The sequence below is a fragment of the Choloepus didactylus genome, chromosome 2 (assembly GCF_015220235.1).
Source record: "Choloepus didactylus isolate mChoDid1 chromosome 2, mChoDid1.pri, whole genome shotgun sequence".
NCBI classification, from domain to species: Eukaryota; Metazoa; Chordata; class Mammalia; order Pilosa; family Megalonychidae; genus Choloepus; species Choloepus didactylus.
This window is the reverse complement of record NC_051308.1, coordinates 176,730,393-176,750,706: the sequence shown is the minus strand read 5'-3', so window position 1 is coordinate 176,750,706 and position 20,314 is coordinate 176,730,393. Positions and strand designations below refer to the sequence as shown.

Here is a 20,314-nt window from a genome sequence, read left to right as displayed (position 1 = left end):
GTGCTACCACAACCAACATCCATTACCTCACCTTTTTCATTACCTCCAGCAGAAACTCTGTACCTTAATAGTTAATATTCCTTCTTTTTTCCCTCCTTGCCCTAGTCCCTGGTATCAATCTCTATGAAATTTGCTTCTTCTAGCTATTTCATATAAGTGAAATCACACAATATTTCTCATTTTGTGTCTGACTTATTTCACTCAACATGAATAAACTTTTAATGTATGACTTAAACTCTGAGACAGTATTTGGTTGGGAGCCCTAAGTTGATTAGACATAGGTTTCCTTCTTGTAAAACCAGGAATAGTAGAAATTGCCTGTATTAAATGGAGATGTTAAAGTTCATAAAGCTTGAGAATCTTTGAGAAGTTACATGTGCAATATAGTCACTATGATTAGTCTTAGATGATAATCTCTGGTTTGAGAAAAAGTCTGGCTTGACATTTAACAACTAAGCCTTTTGCAGAATACCAGCCTGACTCAGCAAAGTTACATACAAATTGGTTGTAGAGAACTTTCGCTTAAAATGTTTAAAAAAAAAAATTATAGCAGTTAGGTACCTAAAATACATGTTTATAATGGAATGAAAAACAGTTTAATAACTCCACATTATTTCCTATTTGATTGCAAAATGTATAAAAGTTTTTCTATTATGATCTATCTGTCTTAAAGAGAAAGTATGATTATATAAATATGCATTTTTAAAAGGAATTGCTTGCTCAACTCTGCTTTCTGTAAAACATTGTAAATTTGTGTGCATCTATAAGTTACAACAGGCTAAAATTGAACAGAATTTGATTGCAGACCTGAAGTTATATTTTTATTTGGTTTTGTCACAAGAGCTTTAGAAACTAAAACGGAAACACCAATATCTTGCTAGACCATGCTCAGGATTTTTTGAATAGTCCATGAAAGGTGACAGGGATGTTAATCTCCACTTCAGCCCTTGCAACTTCACTCAAGTCCTTGGCATTCAGAATCAGAAGATAGGCAGGCTTTTGTCCTGCCCCAGGGCTCACCACCACACTCAGAACCACACCTGTTAGCCAGAAGTAAATAAGATAGCATTGTATAAAAAGTAGGGCCATAGATAATTGTCATTGAAAAATATAGGAGGCATTCTATTGATGAATAAAGAAAACTCAACGGGAAATCATATGACTTGACATCTCGTTCTGAATCTTCCACAACCTGACTGTGTGACCATACTGAAGGGGTCTTTTAAATTCCGTAAGTGCCAAGAAGTGAGTGACAGTGTTGGTCTTGCTCACGGCTGTATCCCAAGAATCTAACAGAATGAATTGAAGATAGTAGCTGTCCATTAACTATTCATTACATGAAGGAAGGGTCAGCGATATAAAACCTTCTCAAAAAGGTGTTGTGACAGTCAAATGAAAATGTACATAATGTACATAATAATAAGGTATATTATTTCAATAATATCCTAGACCTGACTAGAGGCTTACATCTTTCATGCAAAATGAGGGCAAGTATTTTGCAGTACAGTGGAAATGGGTCCATGTGCCAATTTGAATGTATTATACCCCCCAAAAAAGCCATATTCTTTGATGCAATCTTGCAGGGCAGACATATTGGTGGGGATTAAGTTGGACTGTTTGGATTAGGTTGTTTCCATGGAAATGCGCCCCACCCAGCTGTGGGTGATAACTCAGACTGGATAATTTCCATGGAGTTGTGGCCCCTCCCATTCAGTATGGGCCTTGATTAGTTTACTGAAGCACTATATAAGCTCAGACAGAAGGAGTGGGCTTGCTACAGCCAAGAGGGACACTTTGAAGAACACACAGGAGCTGAGAAGAGAAGAGCTGCAGATGAGAGACAGTTTGAAAATGGCTGTTGAAAACAGACTTTGGCTCCGGAGAAGCTAAGAGAGGACAAACGCCTCAAGGGCAACTGAGAGTGACATTCTGTAGAGAAGCTGAAACCTAGAAAGGAATGTCCTGGGAGAAAGCCATTTTGAAACCAGAACTCTGGAGCAGACACCAGTCACATGCCTTCCCAGCTAACAGAGGTTTTCCAGACACCACTGGCCACCTCCTGTGAAGGTACCCAATTGTTGATGCCTTACAATTGTAGACTCTTTATGGCCTTAAGACTGTAACTGTGTACAAATAAACCCCCTTTATAAAAGCCAATCCATTTCTGGTATTTTGCATTCTGGCAGCATTAGCAAACTAGAACAGTCCATAATTCTTTTTTATTCCTTTCCTTGTGGTTCTCTATATCTTCATCCCAGAGAGCCTAACCTACCTCCTTGTTCCGGCTAACCAACAGTTAACTGAGATTGATATTTTGCAATTAAGTTGCTACATTATAGGCTGCAGCTTCTGAACTCTTTCTAGACCCAGCTTACTAAAACAACAAACCAAAACCAGTCACAAAACCATGTTCTCATTCTCCTTGATTTTTTAGAATACTCATTTTCCCTCCTCAGAATGCCAATGTTTTCCAGAAACACATCCAGATCAGGAAAGGCAAAAACCTAGAATTCATGCTGCCTTTCTTCCTCATCCTCATCCTCCTCTAAAGCAGACATTGATAACCCATCTTGACACCAGATGGTGCTTTGGCATTTTTCCAACTCTCAAGTCTTCAGATAACTACTGCTAATCAATGAGGCTTGGTTACAAGATGAAACTTCCTTGCCATCCATCCCTGTCTCATTCAGTAGTATTAATAATCATTTATGAACATTAGGGTTTAATGAACATTAGAGAATAACCGACCAAACTCCTCTCCTAGTCACACCCTAGCATTGGGCATGCTTTCATTACCATCATCTTCCTCCATAGCATCTGGGTGAGAAACAAAGATGGGTTCTGATGGATATGAATCAGGCTCTTGCCATATCCAGGTTTCTTTGGTTTTGACATTCAGCTTACAGAGCTACTTGTAAGAAGAAAAAGAAATAAATCAGTCAACATACTTTATCTAACCAGAATATGATTCAAAGTACTGTGCCAATATTATTAAGATGGGTTAATTTACCCTGTCTGGAACAAAGTGATTCAAGCCAAGGCCATATGCATACGTATAAGGTTTCCCACCATACTTCTGGTAATTGATTTGAGGAAACTCAAATGCTACAAAATAGAGCACAAGCTTAGAATAAGTCAATTCATCTCTATCAATGGAGCAGTTCTGTCCCTCCTGGGTGAGGGTTTCTCTGGATCGTCTCACCTTGGCGAGGCCCTGCAAAGAGAACCTCAGGTTCCAGCCAAATTGTTTCATCACTGCACAGAATTGCAGTGGCAGTTGTGTTGGGGAGTGTGACTAAATTCTTGCCTGTGTCAGCCTAGAAAAGAACATTACAGAAAGCTCAGTGAACTGGAAAAAAAACTCAAGCAACATTAAATGCAGTCTTCAGACATTTTGTCTCCTGATTTCTTTATTTCTTATTCAACATGCAATGAGGAGCAGTGCAGAAAACTATAGACAAGAGGGCTCTGGAATGGGATTGGGAAGCTGTCTGTGTCTTTGTCAGTCACTGGCTCCCTATTATCAGGAAAGTTACATAATTTATTCACCCTCAGTTTTCTCATCTGTAAAATGGGACTGTGCTCTGTGGAGGGACTCTACACGAAAAAAATGCAGTATTTTTCTGTAAAACAGACTTCAACAGTCTGAGAGATCCATTTACAGCATTTATTGCTCTTATCATCAGGGTATATTTTTATTTTGTTTGGTAAAAACACAGTTATACATAGAAAAACCTGTTGGCCAGATGTTTTCTAACATCTCTTGTTGCACACACACACACACACAAACACACAAGATTTTGCAGATTATTTTATGAAATGAATGGATACTATATGCTCTTTCTAAGAAAGCATTTATTTAATAATACCTTAAGCAAATATTTGAGTATTTATTTTGTGCTAGACTCTTCTAGGCATTTAGAATATTTCATAAAATAAAATCACTGCCCTTATAGAGTTTACATTCTCATTGGGGAAGATAAATAATAAACAATGAATATAATTAATAAATAAGTTACTAGTACACCATGAATGGGGGGTGTGTAGAGCACAGTAAGGGATGAAGGTGTGAAGGGTGGGTGGGTTGCAATTTTAATAGGTTGTCAAAGTGAGCCTCATTGAAAAGGTGACATTTCAGAAAAAACTTGTAGGACACAAGCAAGTTAGCAATGCAGATTCAAGCAGAGAGAATAAACAGTGCAAAGTCCTGAGGCAGGAGGAGGCTAATGTGCTTGAGGAGCGTCAAAAAGACCGGGGAGGCTGGAACTGGAACAAGGGAGAGAAGAGCTAGAGAGGAGGGTAGAAAGGTAACTGGGGCCAGATTCTGTAGAGCCTTACAGGTTACTGTGAGGACTTAAACTTTCTCTCTGAATGAGAGATAGGAAGCCATTGGAGGGTTTTAAGCAGAACAGTCACTACTATGACTTATTTTTAAAAGAATCACTCTGGCTGCCCTATTAAGACTAACCTTTGGTGTGGGGAAGGATGCAAGAGTGGAATTGGGGAAATCATTTAGGTTGCTTCTGCAGTAATCCAGTCAAAAGAAAACTATGTTTCAGATCAGGATAGTGGCATTTGAGTCCATGAGATGTAGAAGGGAAAGCCAACAGGATTTATTGATGGATCAGATATGGGGAGGGGAAGAGCCTTGAAATCAAGAGAGGAGTCAAGGATAATGCCAAGCTATTTGGCCTGAAAAACGAAGATTGGCATTGTCACAACTAAGACGGTGACTATGGCAAGTAGGGTAAAGTTTTTATGTAGGGGAAGATGAGTTAAGTTTTGTCATGTTAAACCTGAAATGTCAAATGGAAATTCAAATGGAGTTCTAGAGTTTTCTGTGGGATATAAGAATCTTGAGTTCAGGGGAAAGTTGGAAATTCAAATGTAGTTTGCTTTAAAGCAGAAGTCTGTACAAAGGGATTGAGCAAACAAATTGAAGAGAGGAGAACCTAAGGACTGAGTTTTGGTGCCTTCCAAAATTAGGAGGTCGACAAGAAAAAGAATCAGCAAAGGAGACAGAGAAGGAGAAGCCATTAATGTAGAGGGACAACCATGAGGCTTTGAAATTTTAGAAGCCAAGTGAAGAAAGCATGTCAAAGAAGAAGAAATGAGCATCTGTGTCAAATGCTGCAGGTAGATCAAGTAGGATGGGGTGTGAGAATTGACCATTGGGATACATTTTTTCTCATAGAGACCGTTTCTATGGAGTGGTTAGGTTTATAAAACCTGAAGGGAGTAGATTTTAGAGAGAATAAGAGAAGAGGAATTAGAGATAGCAAGAATAGACAACGTTTTAAGGAATGTTGCTGTGAAGTGCAGCAGAGACATGAGGTAGTGTAGGTGGGGCAAGAGAAATCAAGAGATGGATTTTGTGAGAGGAAAAAAATAGCACAATGGGAGTGAGCCCATGAAAAGAAGTGAGGAGTAATGATACAAGAAAGAGTGGGAGCATTGCTAGAGTGATATCCTTGAGTAGGCGAGAGACGATGACATTCAGTGCACAAGTAGAGGAAGATGGATAATTCAAAAAGTGATTACAGATGCTGGTGGGTGGTAGACATAATGGTGGATTTTACATATCTTTTCTGATTTATTTCATTTGTTTTAGTGAAAAAGGAAGCATGGTCATAAGCTGAGTATGAAGTGGGAGGTGTTGGAAGTTTGAAGAGAGGAGGGTGTGAAATACTTAACTAGGAAAGTACATGAAGTTGGAATATGCAGCAGTAAGTTTGTGGTCAAGCATTTAAAGTTGAGCCAATCAACATGATTGTGTTTTCAGGACTTATGTTCAGCTGCAGTGGTATAAGCATTGTGTAGGTGGAGAGTTGAATTTAACCAGGGTTGTGGTTTTGACAAATGAGTTTGATAAAGCTAGAAAAATGTAAGAGAAATGAGGGTCTTTGCAAGGAGGTGATTATGATTATTGACTGTGGAACTTGATTTGAGTAAGGAGGGAAGTTTGGTCCTCGAGGGATTGACAGATGGTGAGAAGTTTGTATGCTCAATGAATCAGAGATTCCTGATGGAAATCACAGTAGGGCAAGCAATCTTGAAAGATAAGAGGTGGTAGTTAAGAGTGTGTCATGTGTGTCATGCATGAAATTGAGATTAGAGAAGGAGCACAGTCATTGGTAATGGCAAGGTCAAGGAAATGATCATCAGTGGCTGAAACAGAATCAAAGATGAGATCACTGGAAGAGGTCAAGGAACCGAGAGAGCAGGGTGTTGGAAGAATCACCTACAAGGTGTATATTGAAATCACCAAGAGTTAAGAGACAGGAATAGAACTGGGGAGAGTGACACTGAGCCAAGAGGAAGAGAGAGTGGGGGTTAGTAGATGACAACAGTGAGGGGTGTATATATATGTATATGTGCATGTACCATTCAGCTATTTAATCAACTGAAATTGATTAAAAGTCAAGGGATTTTAAGTATGGATGGAGGTGAAAATGGTATGGAAGCAGCAAAGAGTAGCAAGGAGGACACCTACCCTAATTCCAACCCCAAAGGTGCAGAAACTGCCACCCCTGGAGAGAGCTGCCAGGAAGACCAGCATGCTCAGGAGACAGCCAGATTTTGGTTAAAGAAAGAAGGTGGAGGAAATCGTCACAGAAGATAGAAGGGATTTGCTCATGATGGATCATGAATTCAGAGGAAATAGTGGACGATTTTCAGGAGTAGGGAGGGGGAGAGAGGTGAGGACCATTATAATAGGCAACTAGATTTTATGGGACTTTGTGTGCTGAGGGTGCAAAGAATTGAGTGGTGATATTGGGGAGAAGGCAGTGGTATGGGTACATATACATATTTATACACATATATTATTTTTGTTTTCCACAACACATTGGCTCCTTCCTTTGACTTTCTTTCTTGTTTTTTTTAACAGATGCCTTCAGTTTTCACCAAGTAATCTCACTTCTAAAAATATATCCTAGAAATATATATGCACATAGACAGAATAACATACATGCAAAGTTATTCCTTAGGATAGCATTTGTAATCATTAAAGATTGGAAACAACTCCATAGCCCAGCAGTGAGTGACTGTCTGAATAAATTGGATACATTCACCAAAAGGATACTCTGCAGCTGATAAAACAAGTTCTTTAGTATATATTGTTAAATGAAAAAAATAAGGTACAAAACAGTGGATTTAGAATGCTACTTTTAGTATAAAAGCATGGAAAATTATAATTACATATACCTTTTGTAACTTATATTTGCATAAACAAAGGAAACAGGAAAAAACTAATAAATGTTAGATGTAGGAAGTGAGGGAGAATGGAATAGAATGAATGGGTCAGGGATTGGAGTGAGATTTCGCAGGGTATAACTTTTTATATCATGTTGATGATTTTTGATGATTTAAATGTACCATCTTTTCAAAAATAATAAAATATAGTCTAAAGATACTATCATTATCTTAATCAATAAACATGAAACCTTGCCTTTGTAGAAGATCTTTCATGTATCTTTAATGCCCAACCTCAACCTTTTCCCCTTTCCTCATTCTTTATAGAGCTTACAAGACTTGCTAAAGATCAATAGCATCTAATTCTAAATTGAGCTTATCTTCTACTACATCTGATATAAGCCTTTGCTGTAATGTTTTACATTCCATGTAGTTGTCTCAACCCCTCTTGTCAACTAAGGAGCATGAATCCATAAAAGATGTGTCTCTATGTAAAGACAATATTTTTCTTGATTTTGGCATTTCCATCACACTGAAAATTCTTTATATTACTCTGATGTTCTAAAAAGATAGTTACTGAATACAGAGAAGAAAAAGTAGAAATAGAGAGATTTTCTAATACTATTAACAATTATTATCCTCTGGTTTTCCTACAGGGGTACTTTTTGAATTCTCTCCAGAATTCCAGATTACTTAAATTATTTGTTTTATTGTCAAAAGATCCTAGGAGTCAGTGTGTCTGCATTATTCACTAAGAAAGTATATTGTAAAGCATTTTATAAATGAAAAGAACAGCAGATTTAGAATTTAAAAAAATATGCTTCTCATGCTGGATCTGCTGCAGTTTGGCTTTTGCTAACTCATACCACTCTTCTGAGTTTCAGCCTCCTTATTTGTAAAACAAGGTGGCTGAATTAGTTTATTTTTAAGGTTCCTTCCAGTCCTGAAATTTAGACTTTATGTATAAATGTGAAACCAGGAGACATGAAGCATTCTGTTTGTATCTGAAATCTATGTAGAGGGAAATTACCTTGTCAATATTCAATGGAAGTACATATCTCCTAACTTCAGGTTGGGGAGCCTTTCTGGCATTTTTTTTCACCTCTTCCCAGTTCTCACGTAAATTGGCTAAATATAAGTAATTATAAACAAATTCGAATCTGCAAAAATAAGCAGTCAAACATGAGCAGGGATAATTGCAAATAATTTTAGAGAGATGATTCATACCTTTTAAAAAGCACAGGTGGCTGTCTGTTCTTTATTCTGCAACCCAGAAACTGCTAATGACCCAGGTATGTTAGAGCCAATTCCCACAGCCCATGTTGGAGTGAAAAAAAGAAACCTGCTTCATGGATATATTTAAATAACAGCAGTGTTAGTTACTGTCTCTCTGCTTCTCCACCACCATTCAGTCTGTGTTTTTAGGGGCTACTGTCTTCTTAGTGACTCGGCTATGCTGAAAAAAGAATGCCCCTTTCTACGAACACTAGAGAGAGTGGGGTTCAAGTCCCCTGGTGATTTTGTCAAATTTAAGTCAAATTGAATTTAACTTATCAGGCCACAGAGCCTTTTCTTTTCGGGTCTGATTCATGGATCCAATAAGGTTTCAATCATTAGCCATGGTTTTGATGTTCAGAGTGTTTCTGATCCCCTAAATTCCCTACTGCTTTTTCAATTACATTTTGTGATTTTAGTATTCCTCTTGCTTTTGTATATGTGATTCAGATTATATATGGAGTGCATCATCTCTGTAAAAGGCTTCTAATTTCCAGAAGCAACTGGAAGCATGTCATTCATCCCATGTCCTTTCTTACCCTTTCCAGCAACAGAGATCCACAATCAGAAACCCATTGTCTTCATAGGTATTGATGTGATGAAAGAGGTTAAAAGAAGACGTCCTGTATTTATTATTGAGGTACATTCTTCTTTTCTTGTCGGCAATATGAAGCCAAACCTTGAAAAAGGAAGAAAATATTTTGTTGCATTTAAAATGGAAAAAGTGTACATTATGAAACACACTTTCAAAATCACAGAACTGATAAATAAATAAGACTCACCCCCATGGTTTCATTGGACTCAAAACAGTCCATGTAGTTGGCTCCCCAAAGACTCCATACAGAAAGGAACTTGAACAGGTTAATTTTGACTGGTGTCTCCACAAAAACAATATAGTTGGGAGTCAAACCAAAACTGTTCAGAAACACAATGGGCTTGTGAATGGGAAGGACTGACTCTCAAGCCACAAAGAAATATGAACATCTGAGGTATGCTCATTACATCAATCAATAGTGCCTACATGAAATTAATTACATTTAAATTTAGTTTTCTGCAAGAAAAATCATTTTCTTGTCATTATAAGGATCAAAGGTAGGCAAAACAGATCTTGACAGGTCAGTTTTCCTGAAAATTCATAGCAGGTCTTTAAGTTACCTATGGACGTAAGATGGCTTGAATCGATCACTGCAGGGGAATTGTACAACGACCTCTGACTTGCTTATTGGATCTTCCTTGTCTGAAATAAAGTCATTTTTAAAAGGCTTTGAAACAGACTTTATTTTAAAAAAATTCTTTTTTTTTATACAGAGCACTTAGAACAACTTATGTAAGCAAAGGAATACATTTTTCAGAGCTTATTTTCATTTGTTCAGTCACTGGCATTTCTTAGCAAAATTTCATGTGAAGCTGCAATCACCCAGGAAAATCCAAATAGCAGCAGATTTGGAAAAGTGCAGTCAAACAGGGTTGTGCTGGGGAGAGTAAAGTGGAGTCACATCTTAAAACAACGGGAAGTGGGTTCTAATTCAGGGCAGTAAAGCAAAAGTTTAGTATGGTCAAAATTCCTCCTATAATCCCTTATATTACCTATGAAATATAATATGCATGATCTTGTGTCAGTTGTACTGTGCAGTAATTCTTATGCACATTAAAGTTTATTTACTACTAAGTCAGTGGTCCTCAAACCTTAGTATGCATCAGAATCACAGGAAGAGCTTGTTAAATGCAGATTGCACGTCCTCACTCCCAGAGTTCCTTATTCAGTTGTTCTGAGGTGGGGCCCAAGATCTGTATTTCCAACAAGTTCTCAGATGATGCTGATGCTCCTGGTCCAGGGATTGCATTTTGAGAATCACAGGACTAAGCAATATTAAACAAAAATTCATATGATTTCAAATCTCTATCAAATGAATGAGGGATGAATGGAAAATACCAAATGGTATCCTCCCTTTTTTCACATTCTGTTTCTATTATCTTAATGAGAGTTCATAGATTTGTTTGTAGTTGTGGGAATTAAACACACAAATAAATACTTGGTATACTCATATATATATGTTATTACACATACACACACACACACATATTTAATTAATTTAATTTTGCCCAGCTCATGAATAAGTGCTCAATACATGTTTTCTGGATTTGAATCTAAATCTTACATGATCAAACCCACACAGATACTAAATTTTTGAAAGGTTGTTGAGTAGAACTTGGCCACTTGCTTCCTGTATTTTCAAGTTATTACTTCTTGCTGTGGTATTCTTGAACATCACGGTCTTGTGGTTGAGTAGGACAACTGGTTAAAGCCAAGAAAAATTTTACTATGCATATAATGCCTTCCTGATATTCTGACCTGGACTCGTGCATTTCCAGTAACTTTCTCACCATATGAATAATTTTTTTTACGAAAAGGCAATACGGTTAAACTGACCTGCTTGCAGTGGAGGGATCTTTACGATATTGTAGGCAATTGAAAAATTCTTCCCAAAGCAATTACCAATGTTGTAAACAGTTCCATCACTTTCAATGTGGGGGTGTGCAGTGGCTCCATTGACTGAGACATAGTTGCAAAGATCAACCTATGGAAGGGAGAGAATGTCATCCATGTTGAGAAAGTAGTTTTCATTACAACTTTGCTTCTTAAGTCTGTCCTCCCCCTACTATCCTGTGCACCCTCATCCTAAGCTCACTTTCTCTTTCTTTCCATCTCTCTGAGTCCTTTGCTTTTTCAGGTTTCATCCCTGGAGCAGTGCTTTCCTCTGACCCCCATGTTGATCCCTCATGGCTCTGAAATCTTGAGACTCTGTGTTCTTCCTTTGATGTTTACCATACACTGCTCTGGTTAGTTACTTTTCTGTTTTCACATGGCAGATTGTCATCAAACAATGCTGAATTTGAGGATTGGGACTTCTTTATGATCCTCTTACTGTATTAGAATGAATTGTATGAAATTGTTTGCATTCAATCATGTTTTATTTACAAAAACTGAAATTTTGTATGTTATGACCTAAATAACAGCCTAGTGTCTTGCACATAGCATGAATTTGGAACTGAAAGGGACCTCAGGATTCAGCTAGTACAGAAAGTCTTAACCTAAATAGAACCACGAATCTCCTGGAATTAAATGCAAACGTTTTGGAGAGAGGATTCAGTACTTTAGTTCAATCTGGAGTCTCATAAGAAGTTCAGAATCACAAATATAGCAAAAACCTCTCCATTTACAGAAGCAATTGAGGTCCCAGAGAATTAAGTGACTAGTTCAAAGATGCAGAGCCACCTGTTGGCAAAATCAGCACTAGAATTTCTAAACAGGCCCTACTCAATAAAGACTTATTAAAAGAATAATTCATAGATTGTATATTTTTCTGACCAAATTCTTACTATTTTATTAGAAGAATATTTTTAAAACCTAGGCAGTTTTTAGCACCCTTAATTAAATAATAGGCAAGAACTTCATTCATTCAGTCATTGATCAAGTTCAATTATTTGAACCTCCAGTATGTGCCAGACACTGCTCTGCCAGAAACTAAGAAAATGGAGGTAGGTATTCCTTGTTTTCAAGAACTGCAGTTTAGACCTGTGCTGTCGAATTCTGTAGCCAGTAGCCATAATGAGCAACATAAATGCAAATTAATTACAATAAGACAAAACTTCATATTCAGTTCCTCTGTCACATTAGCCACATTTCAAGTTCAACAGCACATTGACAGTGCAGGTATAGAGCATTTCCTTCATTGCAGAAAGTTCTATTTGACAGCATTGCTTTAAACCAATAAGCCAAGATACGATGCAGTGAGTGAAAAAAACTGTCTCTGTAGAGGAAGGCCATCTAATCTAGACTTGGGGATTAGGCAAGTCTTCCCAAGGGTGATGAATTCAACTAATGCTTGAAAGATGAGTAGAAGTGAGCAAGGTAGAGAGAGGATGATGCCGAGTGGGAACCCTAATGTAAAGGCATAGATTGTGAAATAGCCTATCCTGTCTGGGGATTATTAGTAGTTCAGCATGGTTGTGAGAAGGGCATGCATGGAGGAGGGGGGTAGGAAGGGCCAGCCATGAAAGCCCTGATGTGGATTTTATCTTTGAAACTATTATGGTTTGAAATTGTACATACCCCAGAAAACTGTGATCTTAATTTTAATCCATTCCTGTAGGTGTGAACCCATTGTAAATAGGACATTTTGATGAGGTTACTTCAATTAAGCTGTAGCCCACCACCCCAATCAGGATGGGGTTCAATCCTATTAGTGTAATCCTTTATAAGAAGAATGAAATTCACACACACACACAGAGGAAGGGAGCATCCAGAAACCGAACATAAATGGAGCCCAGAAGAGAAGAGAGAGATCAGGAGATATTGCCATGTGTCTTGCCCATGTGACAAGCTAAGGACTGAGACTGGCAAGCCAGCCCCAGAATACCATAGTCTTTGGGGAAAAAGCATCACCTTGATGATGCTTTGATTTGAACCTTTTTCCTAACCTCAAATAAATTCCCATTGTTTAACCTGACCCATTCCCATGGTATTTGCTTTAGCAGCCAAGGAAACTAAGATGGAAACTATGAGTACATCAGATGGAGTAACACATTAATATCTGCATTTAAGAAAAATTGCTCCTGATGCATTAAAAAAAAGTTGTATTTAAAGGAATCAGGATGGATGTAGAGGTACTGGTTAGGAGGCTATTTTAGTAATAGTTTTTAAAAAATTCCAATTTTTCAGACTGCATTTTTATGTGAAGTCATGCTGCTCACAGTGGAAACTGACCCCTAATAAAATATATTATAGAGCCACATCATGCATTTTAGATTTCCAATTAAAGTACCATGGGATTTGGAATAAAGATACACTACCAGAGTCAGACAAATGGTTTAAAAATTCAGCTTCACATGCATTTATACATACACATCAAAAACAAGAAAGAGCCATTGAGAGTCTACGTTAAGCCTTAGTAAATAGTCTGTTGAGAATTATAAATCAGCTTGTGATACTGAGGCCCAGTGCTGGGACTATTCTTTCTTTCTATTCCTGCTACCAGATGTGATTCTGGTCTTCAATTTCACCTAACTGGTCTCCCAGCTATCTCTTATCTCTTTTACTTTCCCATATGCTTACACATGGCTTCCAGAATAAATATCCTAAAGTACAGCTCTGTTTATGCCACTTCTCTGAGCAAAAACCTCCAATAGCTTCTTATCAGCTAAACTACTCATTCCCAATTTTTAGCCTATTATTCAAGCTTGTAGCTTTACCTTAGTCTGTTACCTTTTTCCCCTTGGCATTACATGCTCTAGATCGCTAGTTCTCAATTGGGGACAATATTGCCTCTTGGGGGCAGATTTGGAAATGTGGGGAGCATTTTGGATTTGTACAATGACTGTGGACATGGCTGGTATTTAATAGATGGGAGCAGGGATGCCAAACTTCTGCAATATGTGGTATGGCTCCCACAGTGATGCATTACATTCCACCCAATGTCACTAGCACTGCCATTGAGAAATACTGCAAGTCTAGTCATAAGGGATAATTCTTTGGTTTCCATGATCATATTCTCTATTTCCCCACCTCCATGGTGACTCCCTCCATCTGAAACATTATTTTCCAAAATTCACTGAAGTTGTCACTCTCCTTTAACTTTTGGTTTAAATGCAAGCCCTTTGAACCATCCTTGATCTGTCTCATCTCCCATCCCCCAACTACTGCCCAAATAATCTCTTCTTTATGCTTTCATGGAAGTTTTTCTTCTTTTGGTTTACCATGTTCTGTCTCCTATTATGGTTAAGTTGTGTACTTGTTTGATTTTTCCTTCTAGGTATTAAGTTCCCTGATTGCAAGGACAGCACCTTGCAAATAGTTCTATGTTAATAAATATTGGTTGAAAATGTAGATTCATTTTAAGAAATGCTGCATTAGATTGCCTAAGGTCTCAGTAAAATTGGTTGCTTTCTAATATTGCTGGTGTTTTGCTCTATGCTATTTCATTTAACAGGTAGCTTTATTTCTGCTAAGAAGTATCTACAAAATGGTGTACATACTTTCTTAGAACCAAGAATAGCAGGATTTTTAATATGAATAATAGGTACAATTTTTTGAGCCCCCACTATATGCCAGGTCCCATGCTAACCTATAGAAGCCATAAAGGGCAGTGACCATGTTGTCTTATTTGTTTATATATCCCTTGCATTTAGCACAAGTTCTAGTACATGGAAAGCACACAATAAATATTTGTGGTGTGAGTGGATGAATGAATATGTTAGGCATTTGTATCATGTTCCTTCAATCAATATAGTAACTGTTCTAAATAGTTTTACCTTCATTTAATAGATGAAGAAATAAAGGTTGCCCCATGTCTTACAGTAGTTGGTGGCAAGCAAGGATTTGAACCTTGTTCTATCTGGTTCTCATTTTTTTTTCCTGCTGGATTGCACAGTTGATCTCATTCCAAGTTCCAAATTCTAAATTCCTAAGTGACATCACCTGAGTTCTGTGTCCTACCTGCTTAATTGTCTCCAAGGTCTCTGGATTAATCTTTGTAATGAAGTTGGTCTCTGTGCAGGCATAGTAATCTTCACCCACTGGGTAGATATTAACAAGGGCATTGTCAGTAACCTCCACTCCTCGAAAGTAAGAAAAAAACCTGCAGAAGAAAATGAGTTCTTCAGTCCAATAACTTTCAAGCCATGAGAGAAAAAAGGCTAATGCAAAATGTCCAAAAATGCAGTTTGGTTTCAGTAACCTGGAAAATATATTCTTGCAGGGATCTGGGAAAGCGCAGGTGCCAAATTCTGTTATGACGATCCTTTTCTCAGTCATTGCCCGGACATAAGCATCAGTGCGGATGAACCTGAAGGACATTGAGACATTGGGAAGGATGATAGACAGGCGCAATCAGAGTAGTCCACTTGGAGCCTAGAATGGTCAATCTCTGTGTCCTTATCAATTCAGAATAAAAAATTCACAGTGTGAATAATGAATATTATCAGGTCACATTCTTGATGTCACCAAGGGAGAAAGAGAAAATATGTCATGAGCTTGAATTGATATTATGTCTCATATACCTCACAATGTTGAATGAGGAAATTGAGGCTCAGAGAAGTTAAGTGATTGGCATATGTGGCTGAACTAAGTTAGAACCCAGGTCAACTAGAGCTGGAAATCATGCACTTTCCACATTACACCCATGAGTAGTCCAACCACATCTCTGACTCCCCAGGGCACATAATTTATCAACTTAAACTTAGTGGGAGAATAAAGGACATGGTGCATTGAATTATTCTCCTTTTAGTCTCTCTCTGTCATTCTTGTATTTTTCTTCAATTTAAAACTTTATTTCGCTACTTAGAAGATATATTTGAATTCAATCTCTGGCCCAAGCAGACTCCCTGAACCATATCCTAGATTAGATGGTATACATTACCTAGGTTAGATTTCTCATGTGGAGAGTCAATTAAAATTTGATGTTGCACTTTTATGGAAAAGAAAAGGACTAATGTCTTTAGAAGGGGTATGAAATGTTTCTCTGAATTCCACAATACACTTTCATAGCTAAATTTTTACTTAATAAAAGTATGATATGACCAGTTCCTCTTCTAATACACCACAAGGTTATCCTGACTACTTCCAGTCTCCATTTACCCTTTCTTTTGTTGTCTCTTTTTGTTGTATTCTGGTTCAGGATTTGCCATTTGCCATCTCTGAGCCCCAGGTGTCTCTTCAAAATGCCTGAAATCTGTGGTGACCAACAAGGCCTCTACCACACCTGAATATTAAAACATAAAATGAACTATTCACTGTGGTATTAATGGGGGCTTCTTGGAGTGATGGCTAAGTCCTTCAAACCTTTTAGTGATAGCTCTCCTTTTTTTAGAAAACCTCCCTTCCTTGCATCAGTATGCCATACTTGATCCTTTCCTCCTTTATGGCACCCCTCCCTTCTTCCTGGTGGCCTCTCTTATTATAGAGAGTGCCTATGTGCTAGGCACTGTATTCTCATTTAACCCTTGCAATGAACCTATGAAGTAGATTCTATTATTTCTCTCATTTTACAGCAGTCAAGAATTAAAGAATTCCATTTTACCAAAGTTTGTTCACCTAGGCAAGTGATGTCTTGCAGATACAGAATTTGAAACCAAGCATGTTGGACCCTAAAGCCCCAGTTCTTAGCTTCTACTTTATCCTGTGTTACATCTCCCAGGTTTCCATACAGATGCACTGACCCAGATGGATACTGAGAGGCAAAAGGTACATAAGGCCTCTCTTGGGTTCAGAAAGTTGAAAAGCTCTTGGGAAGAAGAGCTGAACTGGGACCTATGCCCAGGAGGAGAAACTGAACCAGACGCCACACCCCAAGGGGAGGAGCTGGACTTAGTGGTCTTTTACCTTCTATGGTATGTGACGTGTCCTTCTTTGAAGTCAAACTTGTGAAGGAGGGCTTGCCCATCAAACAGGTGGTAAAATGGTTCAGATCCAACTTCAAAGAGCCCTGGGCCACATCGAAGAAGACTGCCGGTGAGCCAGAGGGGCATCCTGCCTGTGATGAAGATGAGAAACCCAACTTTGCTTCTTACCCATGTCCTGGGGCTGGGCTGGTCCCTGATAAGGCAGATGATTGATTATATTAGAAGGCTGATTGGACAGTCTCTTATTTATAAAGCTGGCAGAATGATTTTCCTTCCCAGTTCTCATGCTGGGCAGCACTTACCAAATGCTCCACGATTTGACTTGCCTTTCTCTATGAGACCAAAGTGATGGGAAATGCGGCAATGCCTCAGGGTTTGGATAAAAGGTTGGGAGGAGAGCAGGAAAGCATCTTGAGGGAAATGAGGTTTTCCATCTAAAAGACACCGCTAGATACCACTACATTTGCCTTTTTGCCACCTCACTTTTAAGAATTTCAAGTTTCTTGAAATATTTTGATGGGATGAGGGGTAGAAGGAGTGGAGGGGGAGCAGGAATCAAAACATTTAAAAAAAAATGGGTCTAAAGAAGAAACCATTTAACTGAAATGACAGGAATCCTTTTTTTTTTTTACAATTTAGATTTACATCCCACTGAGGATCTGATCTGTTCAGAGGAGAGTCAATGTATCACAGCAGAAAATGCCAAGATCTGGGTATCAGGAATTATATATTGGTTCAGGATCTGCCATTTGCCATCTTCCAGTCTCAGTTTTCTCTGCAAAATGAAGGATACAGGACATATTCCCTCAGGCCTTGTAGCTTTAGTGGTTAGGTTTGTAGCCTTTTATCCTTTGAAACATGCAGTGTTTGCTTACCCCGTCTCAATTTTTTTTTTTTTTTTAACAAATGGATTATTTCCTCCACATCAGTTTCAGAGCTCTCCTGATTAGGGTCACATTTCTGATAAAAACTTGAAAAGAAGGCAAGGTTAGCTAAAAAGCACACGCTAACACAGCTTCTGATTTTGAGAATTCAGGTTGTTAGTGTCAGAATCCAGTTGAGAAATTACCTTTGGCTCATCCCTTCTATTTGACAGAAGAGGAAACTGGGAAGAGAGACCTGCCCAGGTTTTGGCCATTCCTATGACACCAAGTCCAAGCAAGGATGCTACATTGGGCTCATGGTGACTGGATAATGATGATAATAGTATTAATAACTGTTATCTATTGATCACTTTGTGTCAGAAACTGAGTACATCTGCCTATTTATATTATTTCATTTAATATTTACAACATTCTCATGAGGTGAAATTTGGTTTTTGGAAGGTCAGGGAGTTGAGGCTCAGAAAGTTTAAGTAACTTCTCATCGGATTCACAGCTAGTAAAGCAATAGAGTTGCTAGTAGCATTTACATCAGCCTGACTCCAGAAGCAAGATCTTCAAATATAATGGGAATGAAGCCACCATCCCTTATAATATTCCAAGATGCTTGTCACCAGATCCCTATTTATTCAGACACTGACTGGACAGACAATTATAGGAAATTTACTATGTGCCAAGCACCAAGGTAGGCACTGACAGTCTAAAGACGACAAAGATAGAGTTGTGGTCCGCAAGGAATTCCAGTCAGGTAGCATTTTCTACATTAGAGAAATGAAGAAAGGGTAAATGAGAGAACATGGGTTCTTGCTATAAAACCCAAAGTCCCCAGATTCCTCTTCCTGTATCCCATACCTTATACTGAGCCAGTGCTGAGAGATGCCAATAAGTGAGAAGCCAGAGAAGAAGGTGAGACCAACCTGTAACATGAGCTGTGAGGGGCGAGGAAAGTTCCTCCACAGTTTCAAATAGTTTCTTGTAACCACCAGCAGGATGCTCAATTCTGAAATGGTAGAATAGTCAGGAGGAAGCCCACAGTGGTGCTCCAAGAAGCCCGTGGAGACAGAGGCCAAGCTCCGGGAGCAATGTCCCACTGCCAGACTAGTCTCAGCTGGTGGGTGGGTGGGGATACAAATGTCCCGGAATTCAAGAGGAGACCCAGCTCAGGGTTCCTCCTTTCATGTCAGGGGAAATGACCTCTATTTTAATGTCAGTGGTCACAGTGGACTTAATCTTATTCTTTACAGTTTTCCCATATTTTAGAAGATAGATCAACTCATCCTGCTGCTGCACTTCTCTTCTGGAACTTTGAATCTAGACAGGGTACTTCTTGCAGAATTATCCTGCCCTATCCCTACTCTCATTTCACTACATCACTGTTTGTTTGCTTCTCTTGCTTCCTGGAGAGGTTCAGGCCTCTACCTCCTATGACAGCTTTTCAGGGTCAGGTGCCTTATCTTGTATTATTCACCCATCTTATACCATTGTCTCTTCCTTTCACCTCATTTCTCCGTCAATCCCCAAGAGCTACAGTCACTTTTTTTAAATAGTCAGACCCACAGGTTCAGTTTCCAATTTTGCTCACTTCCTGACTCCTCACTTTGGCTCCATTCAAAACTTCTCAGAATGAGAGATTTGATCTGACTCCCTAATTATAGTAGTTATTTATTAACACACTTACTATGTGCCACACATGAGACAAAGAACTTTGCCTGCTTATTTAAACCTCACAGCAACACAATGTACTGTTGTTATCCCTGCTCTACATATGGAAAAACTGAAGTTTAAAGAACTTAGGTAATTTTCCCCAAAGTCACAAAGCTAGAAAACAGCTGGACATGAAATGCAATCCAGGTCTGCCTAACTGAAGTCCCCCTACTCATAACTGCTTCAAAGTCCCATTCTAAGTTACATAAATCCCCATGTAATTTAGACCAGAACTCTAGATATTTGATTCAATAGATAAATGGGGAGAAACTCACCCCACCAAGACCCAAGTGTCTTCCCTAAACAGGTCATCAATCAATGCTTTCTCTTCAGGAACTTTTGAAATATCCCACTCACCATCAATCCCACTAAGGCATTTAAAAGAAAATCTCCAGAGATACTTACTGGATGGACATTTTTTCTCCGTGGAGGATTAAGACGTCTGGCACCAACTACAGAATGAGGAAGCAAGCCCTCAGTGTGGGGCCTTTAAATGGCTTCTAAATCCCCCTGAAAGGATTCATGGCTTTGTAAACCCTCCCCAATCCCTCAGCTGAGGGAGGGCGAAAAGAAGTGGCTTTCAGTGCCCAGATCCTCTTGATGCTTGAGCATTATTTGGGCTTGCTATTCCCATAACAGCTTCTTGATTGTTTTCCAGAGACCTCAATCCTTCTAAGGAGAATGAGCATATTAAAGGAAAGAAGCTGAATAGGAGTGGCCAGGGTCAGGCCCGAGCTGATCCAGTCACTCCACCCTTCCTGGCACCAACCTCGCTCTACCACTTCACTTCTGTGCCCTCATTCCCGCCCTCATTTATTTATTCCTTTATTTTTTCACTCATTTATTTAAAAAATCTATTC

The 20,314-nt window shown here is 38.7% G+C and overlaps 1 protein-coding gene across 1 annotated transcript; it reads right to left on the bottom strand.

Moving 5' to 3' along the window:
* Positions 1 to 839: 839 nt before the first annotated feature.
* RPE65 (retinoid isomerohydrolase RPE65) lies at positions 840 to 19,870 on the bottom strand. The gene is made up of 14 exons (XM_037816378.1): positions 19,860 to 19,870; positions 18,668 to 18,750; positions 16,850 to 17,000; positions 15,207 to 15,314; positions 14,966 to 15,107; positions 10,901 to 11,048; positions 9,625 to 9,706; positions 9,252 to 9,384; positions 9,009 to 9,148; positions 8,225 to 8,354; positions 3,203 to 3,317; positions 3,011 to 3,105; positions 2,797 to 2,908; positions 840 to 1,040 (listed from the first exon to the last, which is right to left on the bottom strand). The coding sequence occupies exons 1-14, from the start codon at positions 19,868 to 19,870 to the stop codon at positions 889 to 891; spliced, it is 1,602 nt and encodes a 533-aa protein (XP_037672306.1). The 3' UTR covers positions 840 to 888.
* Between the last annotated feature and the right edge of the window lie 444 nt (positions 19,871 to 20,314).